The 18,845-nt window shown below is 40.9% G+C and overlaps 1 protein-coding gene across 2 annotated transcripts in view; it reads left to right on the top strand.

Annotated features, from left to right (window-relative positions):
* GCC2 (GRIP and coiled-coil domain containing 2) overlaps nt 1-18,566 on the top strand; it is a 244,476-nt gene extending 225,910 nt beyond the window's left edge. For both annotated transcript variants that reach the window (XM_063953814.1, XM_063953812.1), the window contains exons 21-23: nt 13,362-13,507; nt 13,650-13,851; nt 13,998-18,566. In XM_063953814.1, coding sequence (XP_063809884.1) covers nt 13,362-13,507; nt 13,650-13,851; nt 13,998-14,068 — 419 coding nt within the window. In that variant the 3' untranslated portion in view covers nt 14,069-18,566. The remainder of the gene's footprint in view (nt 1-13,361; nt 13,508-13,649; nt 13,852-13,997) is intronic.
* The last annotated feature ends 279 nt before the right edge of the window (nt 18,567-18,845 follow it).

Below are 18,845 nucleotides of genomic sequence, written 5' to 3'. Positions count from 1 at the left end.
CCCTATGTCCCTCCTATGGCTCCATGGGATTTAACTGTTGTACTAAAAGCCCTGCAAGAGTCTTCATTTGAACCTCTTGAGTTGGCGGACCTTAAATGGCTCACGGCCAAGGTCCTGTTTTTGCTGGCCATTGCCTCTGCAAGACGGGTGTCGGACTTAGGCGCTTTGTCCTGTCATCCACCCTATTTGATTTTTCACCATGACCGGGCAGTTCTACGAACTCTAACGGGTTATTTATAGATTTAAGAAAACATCGCGCTGTTAAAAATTAAGATAATAATAATAATAATAATTGTTATACTAATAATTATTGGGCTGTGAAGTTGTCAAGAATGAGGTCGGGAGACTGTTTATACACAATAAAATACTTTTTATTTTAAATCAATTCTGCACCATAAATATAAAATATATGTATATAAGTAAGATTTCTATGCAAGCATCAGACATTTATGATCATAGCACATTCCTAGAACTGTAGATAAATGTAGCTATAGTAGCAGCTCAGATGAATGTGTTATACTGTATCTAAGTAGATACAACGTGTCCTTTTAAAGACAATATGTGTCGGATTGTATTCCTTTACAGGATCCACACGGGTATAACGGATGGCTTTATATGCCGGCGTCCCAGGTGTAATAGTTAGTTCTGGATAAGCTGAGAATTAGATAGTTACCGCCTGTGGCTGTCACTATGTGACTGAGAGCGTCCTTCCTTTCCCGGTGGTAAGGCTGTCACCGCCCCGGGCGTGGTGTATCAGGTGTCCGTAAATGAAATGGAAGACAGGGTACTCACAATTCGTTCTCACTGAGATTGCGTGCCGTCTTCTCTCTCCCGGTGGTGAGGCCGTCACCGCTCCGGGTATGTTGCTCCAAATGTCCGTAATTGTAACCCACCGATATCCTGCTGTCAATGTATTACAGCGCAATGCTGTTAGGCAGACAGGTTACCAAGTAGGAGGGGTGGCAATGTGGAAGGTGCTCAGTAATGATGATGCGGCTGCAAAATCTCTATAAAGCTTTCAAAGGCCAATTCCGTTTCTCCCAGTGGATCAAAGCACTGCTGGGTGTTCCAATGTAGCGTCAACGCGTTTCGTCCCACAATGCACTGGGACTTCCTCAAGACTGCCATTTGGTTACAATGTTCCTTTTTTATATAGCCAGCAATGATCCCTGATTAATTCATTAATTGCAGCTGTTAACACTAAATTGGTTTTAAAACCACACACAATCTCTGGGTTTTCATATATGTCAGTATTCATTCAATTCCTGATGCTTATAAAACTATCATACTGATTATAAAATTAAATATTTAACACAAATAGTAAATAGATACAAACAATATAATAAAAAATATAATAAAAAAGGTCTCCCAACCTTAGACTTTAGTTATTTCAGACCTGCATAAAGCATTTATATCTTTAGTAAATCCCAGCTGAATAGAATTTCACGCAATCAGATGTTGAGGCTAATATTCACTGCCACAATTGAAAAAGAAAAACAAAAGGAAAAGAAGAGGTGATATTGGTAATGAGATATACCAAAAAATGTGTATGTATGTATATATATATATATATATATATATATATATATATGTACATGTACACATATACATATATATACATGTGGAAAAAATATATATATGGAAAAAAAAAAATATATATATATATATGAGATAAAAATTATAACAAAAGATATATATATGAATAAAAACAAAATATTCTTAATTATAATTGTACATAATATATATACTTCAAAAAGACAAATGATATGAATATAATAGATTGAGTGAACCTTCATCTAAAAAATATATTTAATGGTCTTTCACTTAACTAGATGTTCTAGAATATACAATTAGCTATATAGAAAAGAGCATTTTGCTAGAGTGGAGGACTTTTGCTATTTATAATAGGGAATGGAAAACAAAGGAGAGAAGGGGAAAAAAATATACATATATATATATATACATATGTACATATACACATATATATATATATATATATATATATAAGGGGGAAATTTCAAAACTGCTTATATCTCAATGTGTCTTATTTAATGTTCAATACCTTATCTTTAATATTTATTATGGGGACCAGATTTGCACCGAGTTTTGCGAATCTCTATATGGGCCGCCTTGAGGAGTTACTAATTTGGGGCGGTCCATACAGAGATGATCTGGTCCTCTATGGCCGTTTTATTGATGATTTATTTATTATTTGGAAAGGGGGTTATCACCGAGCACTCGAATTTGTTGAGTATCTAAATAGGAATGAATTTAATTTAAAATTCACTCACACTTTCAGTTTTGAGAATACAGTATTTCTGGATATTGCACTCTCTGCTAGGGATAATATCATTATCCCATCCAATCACATGAAATCAGTAGGAGCATCCAATTATTTACACTATATGAGTAGTCACCACAGACCGTGGATCAAAAATATCCCAAAAAATCAGATAGTGCGCCTTAGAAGAAACTGTGCAGGGGATGAAGATTTCCATTCTCAAATGGAAATTATGTTAGGGCATTTTAAGAGAAGAGGATATCCTGACAATCTTTTAAACAATGCCAGAAAATATGCGAAGAAGATATGCAGAAAAGATCTACTAAGCATGCAATCTTCCAACAAGATCATGAAAGGAACATCATTTAGCTCAAGCATGAAAACATCTACTATTAGCACAGGAGAGGCAAAAACCCTTAGTCAAAAGGAAGAAGAACATGAAAACATCCTTTTTCTATCTAAATTTAATAATAAATCAAAAGAAATTAAGAAGATTATCTGTAAAAATTTTGTGCTACTAGAACAAGATCCAATTTTGAGGAATGCTATTGGAAAAAAACCAGTAGTAGTATTTAAAAAGAACACTAACTTGGGAAATATATTAGCCCCAAGTATATTAAAATCTTTAGAAGAAACAGAAAACCCAAAGAACTGGCTAACAACTAAAATGGTGGGATCATATAGATGTAATAAGACGATCTGTCTAACGTGTAAATTCATGCTTAATAAAACTACTAGTATAACTTCAAGTTCAAATGGGGACACTTTCGATATAAAACAATATATCAATTGTGAGTCTACCTACTGTGTCTACGTTTTACAATGTCCATGTTCCCTACAATATGTAGGAAGGACCACCAGGAGTATAAAGAGCAGATTTAGGGAACATAGATGTAACATCATAAATAAGAAAATGACACATAGTGTATCGCGTCATTTTGCAAAACATCATGGAGGAAATCCCATGGGTCTGTCTATTGTAGTAGTTGAAAGATTTATAAACACAAAAAGAGGTGGAAACAGATTCAGACAATTGTGTATTGGTGAGTCTTCCTGGATATTTAAATTAGAGACTCTCATACCGAAGGGTTTAAATGAGGCACTTGACTATACATGTCTTGATGATTGAACACAGGTGTAGGTAGAGTTTGGCTCAAATACCAAATAATAAATTTCTCTATCGTCCTAGTGGATGCTGGGGTTCCTGAAAGGACCATGGGGAATAGCGGCTCCGCAGGAGACAGGGCACAAAAGTAAAGCTTTCCGATCAGGTGGTGTGCACTGGCTCCTCCCCCTATGACCCTCCTCCAAGCCAGTTAGATTTTTGTGCCCGGCCGAGAAGGGTGCAATCTAGGTGGCTCTCCTAAAGAGCTGCTTAGAAAAGTTTAGCTTAGGTTTTTTATTTTACAGTGAGTCCTGCTGGCAACAGGATCACTGCAACGAGGGACTTAGGGGAGAAGAAGTGAACTCACCTGCGTGCAGGATGGATTGGCTTCTTGGCTACTGGACATCAGCTCCAGAGGGACGATCACAGGTACAGCCTGGATGGTCACCGGAGCCTTGCCGCCGGCCCCCTTGCAGATGCTGAAGTAAGAAGAGGTCCAGAATCGGCGGCAGAAGACTCCTCAGTCTTCTAAAGGTAGCGCACAGCACTGCAGCTGTGCGCCATTTTCCTCTCAGCACACTTCACACGGCAGTCACTGAGGGTGCAGGGCGCTGGGAGGGGGGCGCCCTGGGAGGCAAATGAATACCTATTTTGGCTAAAAATACCTCACATATAGCCTCCGGAGGCTATATGGAGATATTTAACCCCTGCCAGAATCCGTTAAGAGCGGGAGACGAGGCCGCCGAAAAAGGGGCGGGGCCTATCTCCTCAGCACACAGCGCCATTTTCCCTCACAGAAAGGCTGGAGGGAAGGCTCCCAGGCTCTCCCCTGCACTGCACTACAGAAACAGGGTTAAAACAGAGAGGGGGGGCACTAAATTGGCGTTAGAAATATATAAAAAAGATGCTATAAGGGAAAACACTTATATAAGGTTGTCCCTATATAATTATTGCGTTTTTGGTGTGTGCTGGTAAACTCTCCCTCTGTCTCTCCAAAGGGCTAGTGGGTCCTGTCCTCTATCAGAGCATTCCCTGTGTGTGTGCTGTGTGTCGGTACGTGTGTGTCGACATGTATGAGGACGATGTTGGTGAGGAGGCGGAGCAATTGCCTGTAATGGTGATGTCACTCTCTAGGGAGTCGACACCGGAATGGATGGCTTATTTAGGGAATTACGTGATAATGTCAACACGCTGCAAGGTCGGTTGACGACATGAGACGGCCGACAAACAATTAGTACCGGTCCAGACGTCTCAAAAACACCGTCAGGGGTTTTAAAACGCCCGTTTACTTTAGTCGGTCGACACAGACACAGACAGGGACACTGAATCCAGTGTCGACGGTGAATAAACAAACGTATTCCTTATTAGGGCCACACGTTAAAGGCAATGAAGGAGGTGTTTCATATTTCTGATACTACAAGTACCACAAAAGAGGGTATTATGTGGGATGTGAAAAAACTACCGTAGTTTTTCCTGAATCAGATAAATTAAATAAAGTGTGTGATGATGCGTGGGTTCCCCCCGATAGAAAATTATGGGCGGTATACCCTTTCCCGCCAGAAGTTAGGGCGCGTTGGGAAACACCCCTTAGGGTGGATAAGGCGCTCACACGCTTATCAAAACAAGTGGCGGTACCGTCTATAGATAGGGCCGTCCTCAAGGACCAGCTGACAGGAGGCTGGAAAATATCATAAAAAGTATATACACACATACTGGTGTTATACTGCGACCAGCGATCGCCTCAGCCTGGATGTGCAGAGCTGGGGTGGCTTGGTCGGATTCCCTGACTAAAAATATTGATACCCTTGACAGGGACAGTATTTTATTGACTATAGAGCATTTAAAGGATGCATTTCTATATATGCGAGATGCACAGAGGGATATTTGCACTCTGGCATCAAGAGTAAATGCGATGTCCATATCTGCCAGAAGATGTTATGGACACGACAGTGGTCAGGTGATGCAGATTCCAAACGGCACAAAGGTGTATTGCCGTATAAAGGAAGAGGAGTTATTTGGGGTCGGTCCATCGGACCTGGTGGCCACGGCAACTGCTGGAAAATCCGCCGTTTTTACCCTAAGTCACATCTCTGCAGAAAAAGACACCGTCTTTTCAGCCTCAGTCCTTTCGTCCCTATAAGATCATATCTGCCCAGGGATAGAGGAAAGGGAAGAAGACTGCAGCAGGCAGCCCATTCCCGGGAACAGAAGCGTTCCACCGCTTCTGACAAGTTCTCAGCATGGCGCTGAGACCGTACAGGACCCCTGGATCCTACAAGTAGTATCCCAGGGGTACAGATTGGAATGTCGAGACGTTTCCCCTTCGCAGGCTCCTGAAGTCTGCTTTACCAAGGTCTCCCTCCGACAAGGAGGCAGTATGGGAAAAAATTCACAAGCTGTATTCCCAGCAGGTGATAATTAAATTACCCCTCCTACTACAAGAAAAGGGGTATTATTCCACACTATATTGTGGTACTGAAGCCAGAAGGCTAGGTGAGACTTATTCTAAAAAAATTTTTGAACACTTACAAAGGTTCAAATCAAGATGGAGTCACTCAGAGCAGTGATAACGAACCAGGAAGAAGGGGACTATATAGTGTCCCGGGACATCAGGGATGCTTACCTCTAGGTCCCAAATTTGCCCTTCTCACTAAGGGTACCTCAGGTTCGTGGTGCAGAACTGTCACTATCAGTTTCAGACGCTGCCGTTTGGATTGTCCACGGCACCCCGGGTCTTTACCAAGGTAATGGCCGAAATGATGATTCTTCTTCGAAGAAAAGGCGTCTTAATTATCCCTTACTTGGACGATCTCCTGATAAGGGCATAGTCCAGGGAACAGTTGGAGGTCGGAGTAGCACTATCTCGGATACTGCTACAACAGCACGGGTGGATTCTAAATATTCCAAAATCGCAGCTGATCCCGACGACACGTCTGCTGTGCCTAGGGATGATTCTGGACACAGTCCAGAAAAAGGTGTTTCTCCCGGAAGAGAAAGCCAGGGAGTTATCCGAGCTAGTCAGGAACCTCCTAAAAACAGTGCATCATTGCACAAGGGTCCTGGTAAAAATGGTGGCTTCCTACGAAGCAATTCCATTCGGCAGATTTCACGCAAGAACTTTTCGGTGGGATCTGCTGGACAAATGGTCCGGATCGCATCTTCAGATGCATCAGCGGATAACCCTATATCCAAGGACAAGGGTGTCTCTCCTGTGGTGGTTATAGAGTGCTCATCTTCTAGAGGGCCGCAGATTCGGCATTCAGGTTTGGATGCTGGTGACCACGGAGCCCAGCCCGAGAGGCTGGGGAGCAGTCACACAAGGAAAAAATTTCCAGGGAGTATGATCAAGTCTGGAGACTTTTCTCCACATAAATATACTGGAGCTAAGGGTAAATTTATAATGCTCTAAGCTTAGCAAGACCTCTGCTTCAAGGTCAGCCGGTATTGATCCAGTGGGAAAAACATCACGGCAGTCGCCCACGTAAACAGACAGGGCGACACAAGAATCAGGAGGGCAATGGCAAAAACTGCAAGGACTTTTCGCTGGGCGGAAAATCATGTGATAGCACTGTCAGCAGTGTTTCATCCCGGGAATGGAAACTGGGAAGCAGACTTCCTCAGCAGGCACGACCTCCACCCGGGAGAGTGGAAACTTCATCGGGAAGTTTTTTCCACATGATTGTAAACCGTTGGGAAATACCAAAGGTGGACACGATGGCGTCCCGTCTGAACAAAAAACGGGACAGGTATTGCGCCAGGTCAAGAGACCCTCAGGCAATAGCTGTGGACGTTCTGGTAACACCGTGGGTGTACCAGTCGGTGTATGTGTTCCCTCCTCTGCTTCTCATACCTAAGGTGCTGAGAATTATAAGACGTAGAGGGGTAAGAACTATACTCATGGCTCCGGATTGGCCAAGAAGGACTTGGTACCCGGAACTTCAAGAGATGCTTACAGAGGTCTTATGGCCTCTGCCGCTAAGAAGGGACTTGCTTCAGCAAGTACCATGTCTGTTCCAAGACTTACCGCAGCTGCGTTTGTCGGCATGGCGGTGGAAAGCCGGATCCTAAGGGAAAAAGGCATTCCGGAAGAGGTCATTCCTACCCTGGTCAAAGCCAGATAGGAGGTGACCGCACAACATTATCACCACATGTGGCGAAAATATGTTGCGTGGTGTGAGGCCAGGAAGGCCCCACAAAGAAATTTCAACTCGGTCGTTTCCTGCATTTCCTGCAAACAGGAGTGTCTATGGGCCTCAAATTGGGGTCCATTAAGGTTCAAATTTCGGCCCTGTCGATTTTCTTCCAGAAAGAATTGGCTTCAGTTCCTGAAGTCCAGAAGTTTGTCAAGGGAGTATTGCATATACAACCCCCCTTTTGTGCCTCCAGTGGCACTGTGGGATCTCAACGTAGTTCTGGGATTCCTCAAATCACATTGGTTTAAAACCAGTCAAATCTGTGGATTTGAAGCATCTCACATGAAAAGTGACCATGCTCTTGGCCCTGGCCTGGACCAGGCGAGTGTCAAATTGGTGGTTTTTTCTCAAAAAAAGCCCATATCTGTTTGTCCATTCGGACAGGGCAGAGCTGCGGACTCGTCCCCAGTTCTCTCCCTAAGGTGGTGTCAGTGTTTCACCTGAACCAGCTTATTGTGGTGCCTTGCACCTACTAGGGACTTGGAGGACTCCAAGTTGCTAGATGTTGTCAGGGCCCTGAAAATATGTTCCAGGACGGCTGGAGTCAGGAAAACTGACTTGCTGTTATCCTGTATGCACCCAACAAACTGGGTGCTCTTGCTTCTAAGCAGACTATTGCTAGTTGGATGTGTAATACAATTCAGCTTGCATATTCTGTGGCAGGCCTGCCACAGCCAAAATATGTAAATGCCCATTCCACAAGGAAGGTGGGCTCATCTTGGGCGGCTGCCCGAGGGGTCTCGGCTTTAAAACTTTGCCGAGCAGCTACTTGGTCAGGGGCAAACACGTTTGCTAAATTCTACAAATTTGATACCCTGGCTAAGGAGGACCTGGAGTTCTCTCATTCGGTGCTGCAGAGTCATCCGCACTCTCCCGCCCGTTTGGGAGCTTTGGTATAATCCCCATGGTCCTTTCAGGAACCCCAGCATCCACTAGGACGATAGAGAAAATAAGAATTTACTTACCGATAATTCTATTTCTCGGAGTCCGTAGTGGATGCTGGGCGCCCATCCCAAGTGCGGATTATCTGCAATACTTGTACATAGTTACAAAAATCGGGTTATTATTGTTGTGAGCCATCTTTTCAGAGGCTCCGCTGTTATCATACTGTTAACTGGGTTTAGATCACAAGTTGTACGGTGTGATTGGTGTGGCTGGTATGAGTCTTACCCGGGATTCAAAATTCCTCCCTTATTGTGTACGCTCGTCCGGGCACAGTACCTAACTGGCTTGGAGGAGGGTCATAGGGGGAGGAGCCAGTGCACACCACCTGATCGGAAAGCTTTACTTTTGTGCCCTGTCTCCTGCGGAGCCGCTATTCCCCATGGTCCTTTCAGGAACCCCAGCATCCACTACGGACTCCGAGAAATAGAATTATCGGTAAGTAAATTCTTATTATTAAAGATAAGGTATTGAACATTAAATAAGACACATTGAGATATAAGCAGTTTTGAAATATCCCCCTTATATATATATATATATATATATATATATGTGTATATGTATATATATATATGTATATTTTTTTCCCCTTCTCTCCTTTGTTTTCCATTCCCTATTATAAATAGCAAAAGTCCTCCACTCTAGCAAAATGCTCTTTTCTATATAGCTAATTGTATATTCTAGAACATCTAGTTAAGTGAAAGACCATTAAATATATTTTTTAGATGAAGGTTCACTCAATCTATTATGTTCATATCATTTGTCTTTTTGAAGTATATATATTACGTACAATTATAATTAAGAATATTTTGTTTTTATTCATATATATATTTTTTGTTATTTTTATCTCATATATATATATATATTTTTTTTTTTCCATATATATATTTTTTCCATATGTATATATATGTATATGTGTACATATATATATATATATATATATATATATATATATATATACATTTTTTGGTATATCTCATTACCAATATCACCTCTTCTTTTCCTTTTGTTTTTCTTTTTCAATTGTGGCAGTGAATATTAGCCTCAACATCTGATTGCGTGAAATTCTATTCAGCTGGGATTTACTAAAGATATAAATGCTTTATGCAGGTCTGAAATAACTAAAGTCTAAGGTTGGGAGACCTTTTTTATTATATTTTTTATTATATTGTTTGTATCTATTTACTATTTGTGTTAAATATTTAATTTTATAATCAGTATGATAGTTTAATAAGCATCAGGAATTGAATGAATACTGACATATATGAAAACCCAGAGATTGTGTGTGGTTTTAAAACCAATTTAGTGTTAACAGCTGCAATTAATTAATTAATCAGGGATCATTGCTGGCTATATAAGAAAGGAACATTGTAACCAAATGGCAGTCTTGAGGAAGTCCCAGTGCATTGTGGGACGAAACGCGTTGACGCTACATTGGAACACCCAGCAGTGCTTTGATCCACTGGGAGAAACGGAATTGGCCTTTGAAAGCTTTATAGAGATTTTGCAGCCGCATCATCATTACTGAGAACCTTCCACATTGCCACCCCTCCTACTTGGTAACCTGTCTGCCTAACAGCATTGCGCTGTAATACATTGACAGCAGGATATCGGTGGGTTACAATTACGGACATTTGGAGCAACATACCCGGAGCGGTGACGGCCTCACCACCGGGAGAGAGAAGACGGCACGCAATCTCAGTGAGAACGAATTGTGAGTACCCTGTCTTCCATTTCATTTACGGACACCTGATACAGCACGCCCGGGGCGGTGACAGCCTTACCACCGGGAAAGGAAGGACGCTCTCAGTCACATAGTGACAGCCACAGGCGGTAACTATCTAATTCTCAGCTTATCCAGAACTAACTATTACAGCCGGGACGCCGGCATATAAAGCCATCCGTTATACCCGTGTGGATCCTGTAAAGGAATACAATCCGACACATATTGTCTTTAAAAGGACACGTATCTACTTAGATACAGTATAACACATTCATCTGAGCTGCTACTATAGCTACATTTATCTACAGTTCTAGGAATGTGCTATGATCATAAATGTCTGATGCTTGCATAGAAATCTTACTTATATACATATATTTTATATTTATGGTGCAGAATTGATTTAAAATAAAGTATTTTATTGTGTATAAACAGTCTCCCGACCTCATTCTTGACAACTTCACAGCCCAATAATTATTAGTATAACAATTATTATTATTATTATTATTATTATTATTATCTTAATTTTTAACAGCGCGATGTTTTCTTAAATCTATATTATTTTGTCTATGCTAGAGACCCTAACCAAGTCTCAAAACAGACGCTGCTGTTCATTTATACGAAATAACAAATTTTTATACCTTCAAAAAAATAAATATTTTTTTTTTATAATTATTAAAGTTTATTGAGCAGCGCCGGGAGAGTGGGATTGGCATACCACTGGAGATATCTTTCTCCCCTATATCTTTGTCTACCGGGTTATTTGCCTAAGGTGGTGTCATCTTTTCACCTTAACCAAGAGATTGTGGTTCCGGCCTTTATCTCTTCAGATTTGTCTTCCAAATAGCGTTCTTTGGATGTTGTAAGAGCTCTCCGTTTTTATGTGGAGAGGACTGCCTCTATCAGGAGGTCAGAATCCCTTTTTGTCCAGTTTGCTTTCCACAAATGTGGCTGGCCTGCGAATAAGCAGGCCTTGGCCAGATGGGTTAGAATGGTGATTGCACAAGCTTATGCGCAGGCTGGACTCGCAGCTCCTGCTGCCATTAAAGCCCATTCTACTTGGTCTGTTGGACCTGCTTGGGCGGCCCGCCATGGGACCTCCGTAAAACAATTGTGCAAGGCGGCTACGTGGTCCTCGGTGATCACGTTTATTAGGTTCTATGCCTTTGATACTTTACGCTTTCCAGGATGCTTCCTTTGGACGCCGGGTTCTCATACCGGCTAAGGCGCGTCCCCTCCTTTGAGGAACTGCTTTAGGACATCCCCAATGTTTTCCTGTGGAAACCAATGTATCATGCTGCAGAAAAGGAGTGTTATGGTAGATTTACCATGGTTAACACTCTTACTTCGAGGTACATTGGTTCCAAAGGGCGCCCCCATTGACGCACCTAGCTTCTTTGGGTTTGTATGGCATTAGCCGCTGGTACCTTCTCCTGTCGTGAGAATGTGGTTCTATGTGACTAACATCTACCTTCTCTCTTGCCTGCACCTGCATTGGACTGGTAAACGAAACTGAGCTCTCAGTGCCTGGAATCGGGGTTTATAGGGGAGGCCCCAATGGATCCTGGGACAGCGTAAAGCTTTAGCCTGTTGGTGCCTCTGGATCAAGATCCACTCTACACCCCAATGTTTTCCTGTGGAACCAATGTACCTCGCAGAAAGTGTGTTAACCATGGTACGTCTACCATAACACAATTTTTTTTGTTTTCAACCATATTGATCCTAATTAAATTTCCCATGCAAACCCCTATATACACGGTCGAGTCACATTATTATGACCACCAGCTAATAGCCAGAGTAATCACCGAGTACAGCGCGGACAGCAGCTGGTCGTTTTAGACACACGTCTGGTAGTCCCCAGGTTAATTTTGACAGTGAGCTGCTTAACTGTACCGTTTTGGTCAGCCCTCACGCACCTTCTTAACAGACGTTCACCTCTCTTTTGTCAGTAGTACGTGGCACTTCGCAGTTTCCACGTTGGTTATTCACAATTGTGCCACTTGTCCAATCACGATACACCTTCACTGCAGCTATTTCAGAAATACTACCACCCTTGCCCAGAAAGCCAATAATCATCCCTTTTTGCAGTTTGGATAAATTTCCCCTTTTTACCCATGACAGCAATGAGTGATATGTGTGCAGACGACCTATCATACACCTTATATTCCCACCAGGGCAGCGCATGACACATGACATACTTCATTGGATATGCACTGCCGATGTTAAATGTAGGAGGTCATAATAATGTGACTCGACCGTATATAAGGCCATTCATGGTATAGGTTATCTATAATGGCCTTACATTTTCCTCATGAACACTCTGGTGTAAGTAGTACAGTCCAAAATCATCACCTGCTGGCAACAGATTCACTCTTGTGATGGTAGAGTCTCAGGGGTAGATGTACTAAGCGGTAAAAAGAGTGAAGTGATTCAGTGGAGAAATTGCCCATGGCAACCAATCAGCATTGAAGTAACATTTATAATTTGCATACTATAAAATTATACAGAGCAGCTGATTGTTTGCCATGGGCAACTTCTCCACTGACCCACTCCTCCATTCTTTTCACTGTTTAGTACATCTCCCCCTTAGATTGTCAGATATATATTGTATCGGCACAGGTTTTTACAATTCTGGATGTAGCTTATTTGGTTGCTTGTGATTTCTTAGAGGTTCATGTGGTTTAATTTTTGGGAAATGTTGCTAGGACACACGCTGCCCTGAATCATATATGTTATCCATATGTAAATCTTTCTCTATATAGAATGGTGGGCCAAGTTATTGGGAAATGACCTTATAACATTTTGCAGACTGATGAGCAGCAATAGCTGCTTCTCTGGCATAACAGATTTTCTCCTTGGCATGGTGTTAACATTATATCCTCCAGACTGAACTGCCAGAGGTTCTGATTTTATTTAAAGGTGCCAACACTTCCTGTTGATCAGATAATGAAATGCCCTTTATAAGACATACTTGGCTCAAGTGACCCTTATTGGAAATGGAAGGGTGTACTTGTTCTTTTCTCATTACTGAGTGTGTGTAGAAGATTTTAAAATGATTTGATAGATAACATAATTTGAGAAATATATTTTGGTTTACTTAATTGCCTCCTCTGCTTCCAGTTCTAGAGTCTCCCCAGTGGCAGCCAGAACTTTCTAAAGAAGAACTGGTGGAGAAACTCAATACAACATCAAAGAGCGTTGACCATCTGAGTGGTCTCCTGCATGAGACAGAGGCCACCAATGCCATGCTTATGGAACAAATAACTGTAAGTCACTGGCACACATGGGTAATCGCAATTCTTTTCTCTCTATTGTAAAGCATTGTGTATACTACCAACTGTAAGAAGTCCTGTCATTATACAAATACTAGACCCATTTACACATTATGTTGTAACTCATTTCTTGTAGCTCCTCAAGAATGAAATTCGGCGCCTTGAAAGGAATCAGGAGAGAGAAAAGTCTGTGGCAAATTTGGAGTATCTGAAAAACGTTCTTCTTCAGTTCATTTTCCTCAAGGCAGGCAGCGAGAGGCAACGTCTCCTTCCAGTCATAGACACAATGCTGCAGCTCAGTCCTGAAGAGAAAGGAAAACTGTTTGCCATTGCTCAGGGTAGGCCACATATGCGAGACATAATAACAATGGAAGTAACCATGTCAGGGGAGCTGTAGCCCCAGTAATTACAGCATCATAAGCTTGTGGGAAGCACCGTGTACTCATTCATACCTAATGTTTTTCCTATGTCTTTTCTTGTACAGGTGAGGAGGAATCTGCTGCCCAACCTGCTGGTTGGGCCTCTTACCTGCACAGCTGGTCAGGACTCCGGTAGTACACCAATGGCGTGAAATGAAAGTTGTCATTTAAGATTTGCACTATCAAGTTTAACAAATGTATGTGTTACTGTATCAATTATGTCGTTTGGGTTATGAAACTGGAGTCTCCCGTTTACCTTTTCAAATGGAAACATTTCAGAGTGCCTACTTAGCTATGAGGATTGGAATACGGCCGGGATTCTGCAGTGCTGCACAAAACAGTTACTATACGTGTACATACTGTATGCCATGCTTTCATCAGTGTACTATAGCCTTCTTCTTCACCACAGTAACCTTTATAGTACAACTGCATGGAAGAAGGAATGTTTACATCTACTTTCATTTTCTGTAAATATTGGTTTCCATACTCCTAAAAAAAAAAAAAATCTAAAAATGAAATTATGTATGACATATTTTATATCTATATCATGGTACATATTCTAATATAAACCAAAGAATGTATGTGAACCTTGATTAAACCTCTTTTTAGCAGGTGCGTAGTATGTTTAGAATGTACTCTGTGAAAGATAGTGGGTGGTCTTTTTGTCTGATTTCACTTGCTGTCCCCATTTTATATAGATGAAAGCTTAAATACAGTTGAGATTCTTTATGAAAAACCAATGCAGAAGAAAAATATACTGTCAATTATATTTTAATGTATATACTGTCGTTTTCATAATACAAGCAAACACCTGTTTGCTATTAGCCGTAGTCATTTTTGGTACATGTCTCTGCTGTGTTTGTTTTTGTGACTCACTCTGGACAGTGTCTTAGATCATGTTGATTGCCCGTTTACTCTGATTGTAAGTTTAGCACTAGTACAAAGTGATCTACAAAGAGACTATTTACCAATGTTTTTTATTGATTTGTTTTGTTCTGTTTACTTGAGTGATTATTTAACCACAATTAAGCACCTTGATCCATTAACACAGCTGCTGGGCATAAGAATATGTATAGCTAGTCTGAGTGCATGTACAGTAAGTGCAGTCTGCGTGCGTGAGTTAGGTAAGGCAGTACAGTAGTATTGGAAGTGAAATGAAAGCTGAGAATACAGGTATTTACAGCATCAGTGAGAAGGGATTGCTTTCCTTTTGTAGGACATAATCACCTCTAATCCACATCCTGGCAATAGAATGATTATATACCTCAGTTTTCTTGGCAAATGTGAAGATCGGTGTAAATACAACTGCTGTAGATGTGCTATGAAGTTGGTTTTTAAATTCACTTTATAAATGTTGTTCTAATAGTGCTGTGTTAGCATGCATGTCTCTACTTGGTCAGACGCAGTTAAATGTTAATAGTTTTCGCATTATTCAGAGGTTACCAGAGATAAAGCACAACAATTTAATTTAGCAAATATATATTTAATTAGATTAGTATTTGTTTTACACTTTGACTAAAGGATGTTTTTGTTTCTAAGATAACACGTGTTAACATCCAGCCCCAGTTGAAGCATTGATATGTACTGGTACCTGTGATTACTGTAGTTTTTGACAACATTGAAGGTAGAAATTGGAGACCTACTAACAATGGCCTGCAAACTATAGTAATGCTCATCACAATTCACCCGCACAAATATGCTGTCTTGTACTGTGTATGATAATTAGTAGTAGTATAGTAACTACAACAAACAGTGCCTTTTTATTTCACCTGACTCTTAGGCGGTAGATTTACTAAATATCTATTTTTCAATTCACCAATATTCTTGGCTTTGAACGATAGTTTTTAAACGACAGGAGGAACAAAAACAACATTTTGTAAATGTGCCTCTAGTTTTTTCCCCCACAAATACTGATCATTGCAATGATATGTCTTAAGGTTTACTCATTAGGGACATATAAGGGGGAATTCAATTAGCCACGTGGTATACCCCATAGCTAATTGATTGTGCCGCACAGGGAAAAGCTATTAAATTAATTAGCCTTTTCCACACATAGTAAAATATCTGTAAACCTGTGAAAACACACTGATTCCACTTAAAATGCGGAATCTAAGGGGATTACCCAGGCTTTAAATGCAGAGAGCTGCATTCAACATATATTTTTCCTTGCAGCTCCTTAGGCTAAAAATCCTGCCTCTGGGGTTTAGCATGTGGGGTTCCCCCAGATGACTGAATCGGGAAGCACGATCGGTTAGCTGCCGCATAAACACCGCGGATAATTGAATACCCCCTATATTATTTTTGTGGTTTGTCCAACGTAGGCAAATATTACTACTGACTATTAATAGTTGCTTTGCTTTGTAATAGATAATATAAACCAGGTTGCATTGGTAAACAGCAAAAGCAATATGCTTGTTAAGGAACAATTATTTTAATAACTGCTTTAGCCATTGGTGCATAAAAGAATTTGACAGCGTTACTGGAACTTTTGTGAATCCTTTTAAAGTTCTGCATAAATGTGATCTTATGTGTTCAGATCTTCATTGAAGTCCTAAAACTAGATAAAGAGAACTCACTAAATCAAGTAGCACACTATAAAATATTTTGTTTTTCATTCATCTTTTGATGTATATTATCCAGCATTAGATTTCTTGTCTGAGAAGTTATGTGAACCTATAATTTCAGTAACTGGTGTGAGACTCCCTTGAGCAGCAGTGTGTACGGTAATTGTTAGACGGCCACGCCAATCAGCACTGAGTTGTTTTAGCTTATTACTCCTTACAGAGCTGTTTCACCTGATGGATTAAGGTGGGCTTCCTTGCATGAACAGTCCAGCCACAACACTTCAGTTGGATTAAGGTCTGGACTCCCAACATTCCAGAACACTAATTTTTTTCTGCTTCAGTCGATTTTGTTAATAACTGCCTGGTACGTTTAGTATTGTCTTGCTGCAAGACTCCGTTCTGTTGAGCTTCATTTCACCCTGACATTCTCCTGTGGAAATTGTTGACACAATTCAGAATTCATAGTTCCATTAATGATGGTGCGACACCATGATACTTTCACCACTGCTTTTCACAGCTGGGAGAAATATTTTTCTGTGAAAACATAACGTTTCTCATCTTAGCCAAAAAGCACTATTTAACAATCAGCCATCCACAGGATATTCTTCCGGTAGCCTTCTGGCTCATCTGTAGCAAACTTTAAGCAGGCAACAATATTCTTCTTGGAGAGTATTGTCTTTTTCTCCTTGTTATGTTCCTATCCACACTATTCTTATTCAGTGTTTGTCTGGTGGTGGATATAAGGAGAGAGTCACTGCAAGAGAGGCGTGCAGATCATTTCATGTTACACGAGGGCACCCTGTGATCCCAATATTATATGCTTTGCTTTTGGAGGATTATTGTTTGATATCCAGTCCTGGTGAGAGTAACAGTGGTGTTGAATTTTCTCCATTGGTTTACTAACTGCCTAATAGTGCATTGGTGATGCCCAGTGTATTTTATATTTTGTTTAATAATGTTTCCTACCTGATGAGCAACAACTTGTTTGAGACCTGGTATGCATTCAGAAAATCCTAGTGAAGACTCAGGTTTGTTTTTTAAATATGGCAGGGCCACAAAAACTCACAGATGGTTGTCATCTCATTGGTGAAGTACTATTTAATGCTGCTTGATCATTTTGATCAATAATTGCATCAAAAGTTTATCCTTTTGTCTGAGTTATTGTCTTTTGTCTATTTTTATTACTTTGAAAATTTGAACACATTTAGTCACAAAATTCTTAAAGGTTCACCAAACTTCTAGCACACTGTAGCCTGCAAAAGACTGTGCATGTCTGTTTGGTAACAGTGAAGACTGACCTTTCACTGAGTCATAAAATATATTATGTAGAAAGTGTGCAATGATCTGCTGATCTCAGGGCTGCTGTCACTATGGCTTGTTTAGAGCTCTGTGTTTACCAGACAGAAGAAGGACATGTTGAGAACCTTACAGGGCTCTACACACTTGGCGACATACACTGGCGATATGAATGATATCGCTCGTAAGTGAACCATATATCATTCATGTCGTTTAGGGTGGAGGCACCAACAATGAACGATGCACGGCTTTGCGTCGTTCATCGTTGGTTTTCCCTCGTTAAACATAGCAAGCCAATTTGGACAATGTCGTTAATCGTTGAAAATGATCATCGTCCAAATCGGAAACATCGCCAAGTGTGTAGGGCCCTTTAGTTACACACAGCTTTAGTAGGAAACACTATTTCGGATAAAACAAAAACCAGCATTTGATCGCTGAAGGGGAGTTGTATTGTTCGCCCACATGGGATGCATGGGGACCAATTCAATTAAGTGGTACAAAATTCTCTAGGAATCTTTGGTGATTTGTAGCTGCACAGATTCTGGCCAATACGGTGTCTCTAGATTTCTTGCAAGGTTCAAACCGCTTCTTAACACCTTATTTATCTTACTGGAAAAACAGAGTTCTCTTTTAACAAAATAAGAAATGTAAAAATAACTAAAAGAAAATAAACAAGCACTTGTGACACTAGCCTGAGGTTACTATAAACTGTGAATAAAATGGAGTTTCTCCTGTACATTTTAATCTCCTTAAATAAAGACAGTAATTTTTCAACATGGCTTATGTTTTTTCTTTGTGCTGTGTAAATTACAGTCCTGATCTAAGGCTTGCTGAAATGTTAACCTCTCTCCTTAACCCTTCACTGGATCGCACCATTTTCTCTTACGTCCTAGAGGATGCTGGGGACTCCGTAAGGACCATGGGGTATAGACGGGCTCCGCAGGAGATAGGGCACCTAAAAAAGAACTTTGACTATGGGTGTGCACTGGCTCCTCCCTCTATGCCCCTCCTCCAGACCTCAGTTTGATCTTGTGCCCAGAGGAGAATGGGTGC

The sequence above is a fragment of the Pseudophryne corroboree genome, chromosome 2, assembly GCF_028390025.1.
Source record: "Pseudophryne corroboree isolate aPseCor3 chromosome 2, aPseCor3.hap2, whole genome shotgun sequence".
Taxonomy (NCBI): Eukaryota; Metazoa; Chordata; class Amphibia; order Anura; family Myobatrachidae; genus Pseudophryne; species Pseudophryne corroboree.
The sequence above is the reverse complement of the archived record's forward strand: the minus strand, read 5'-3'. Positions and strand labels throughout refer to the sequence as shown.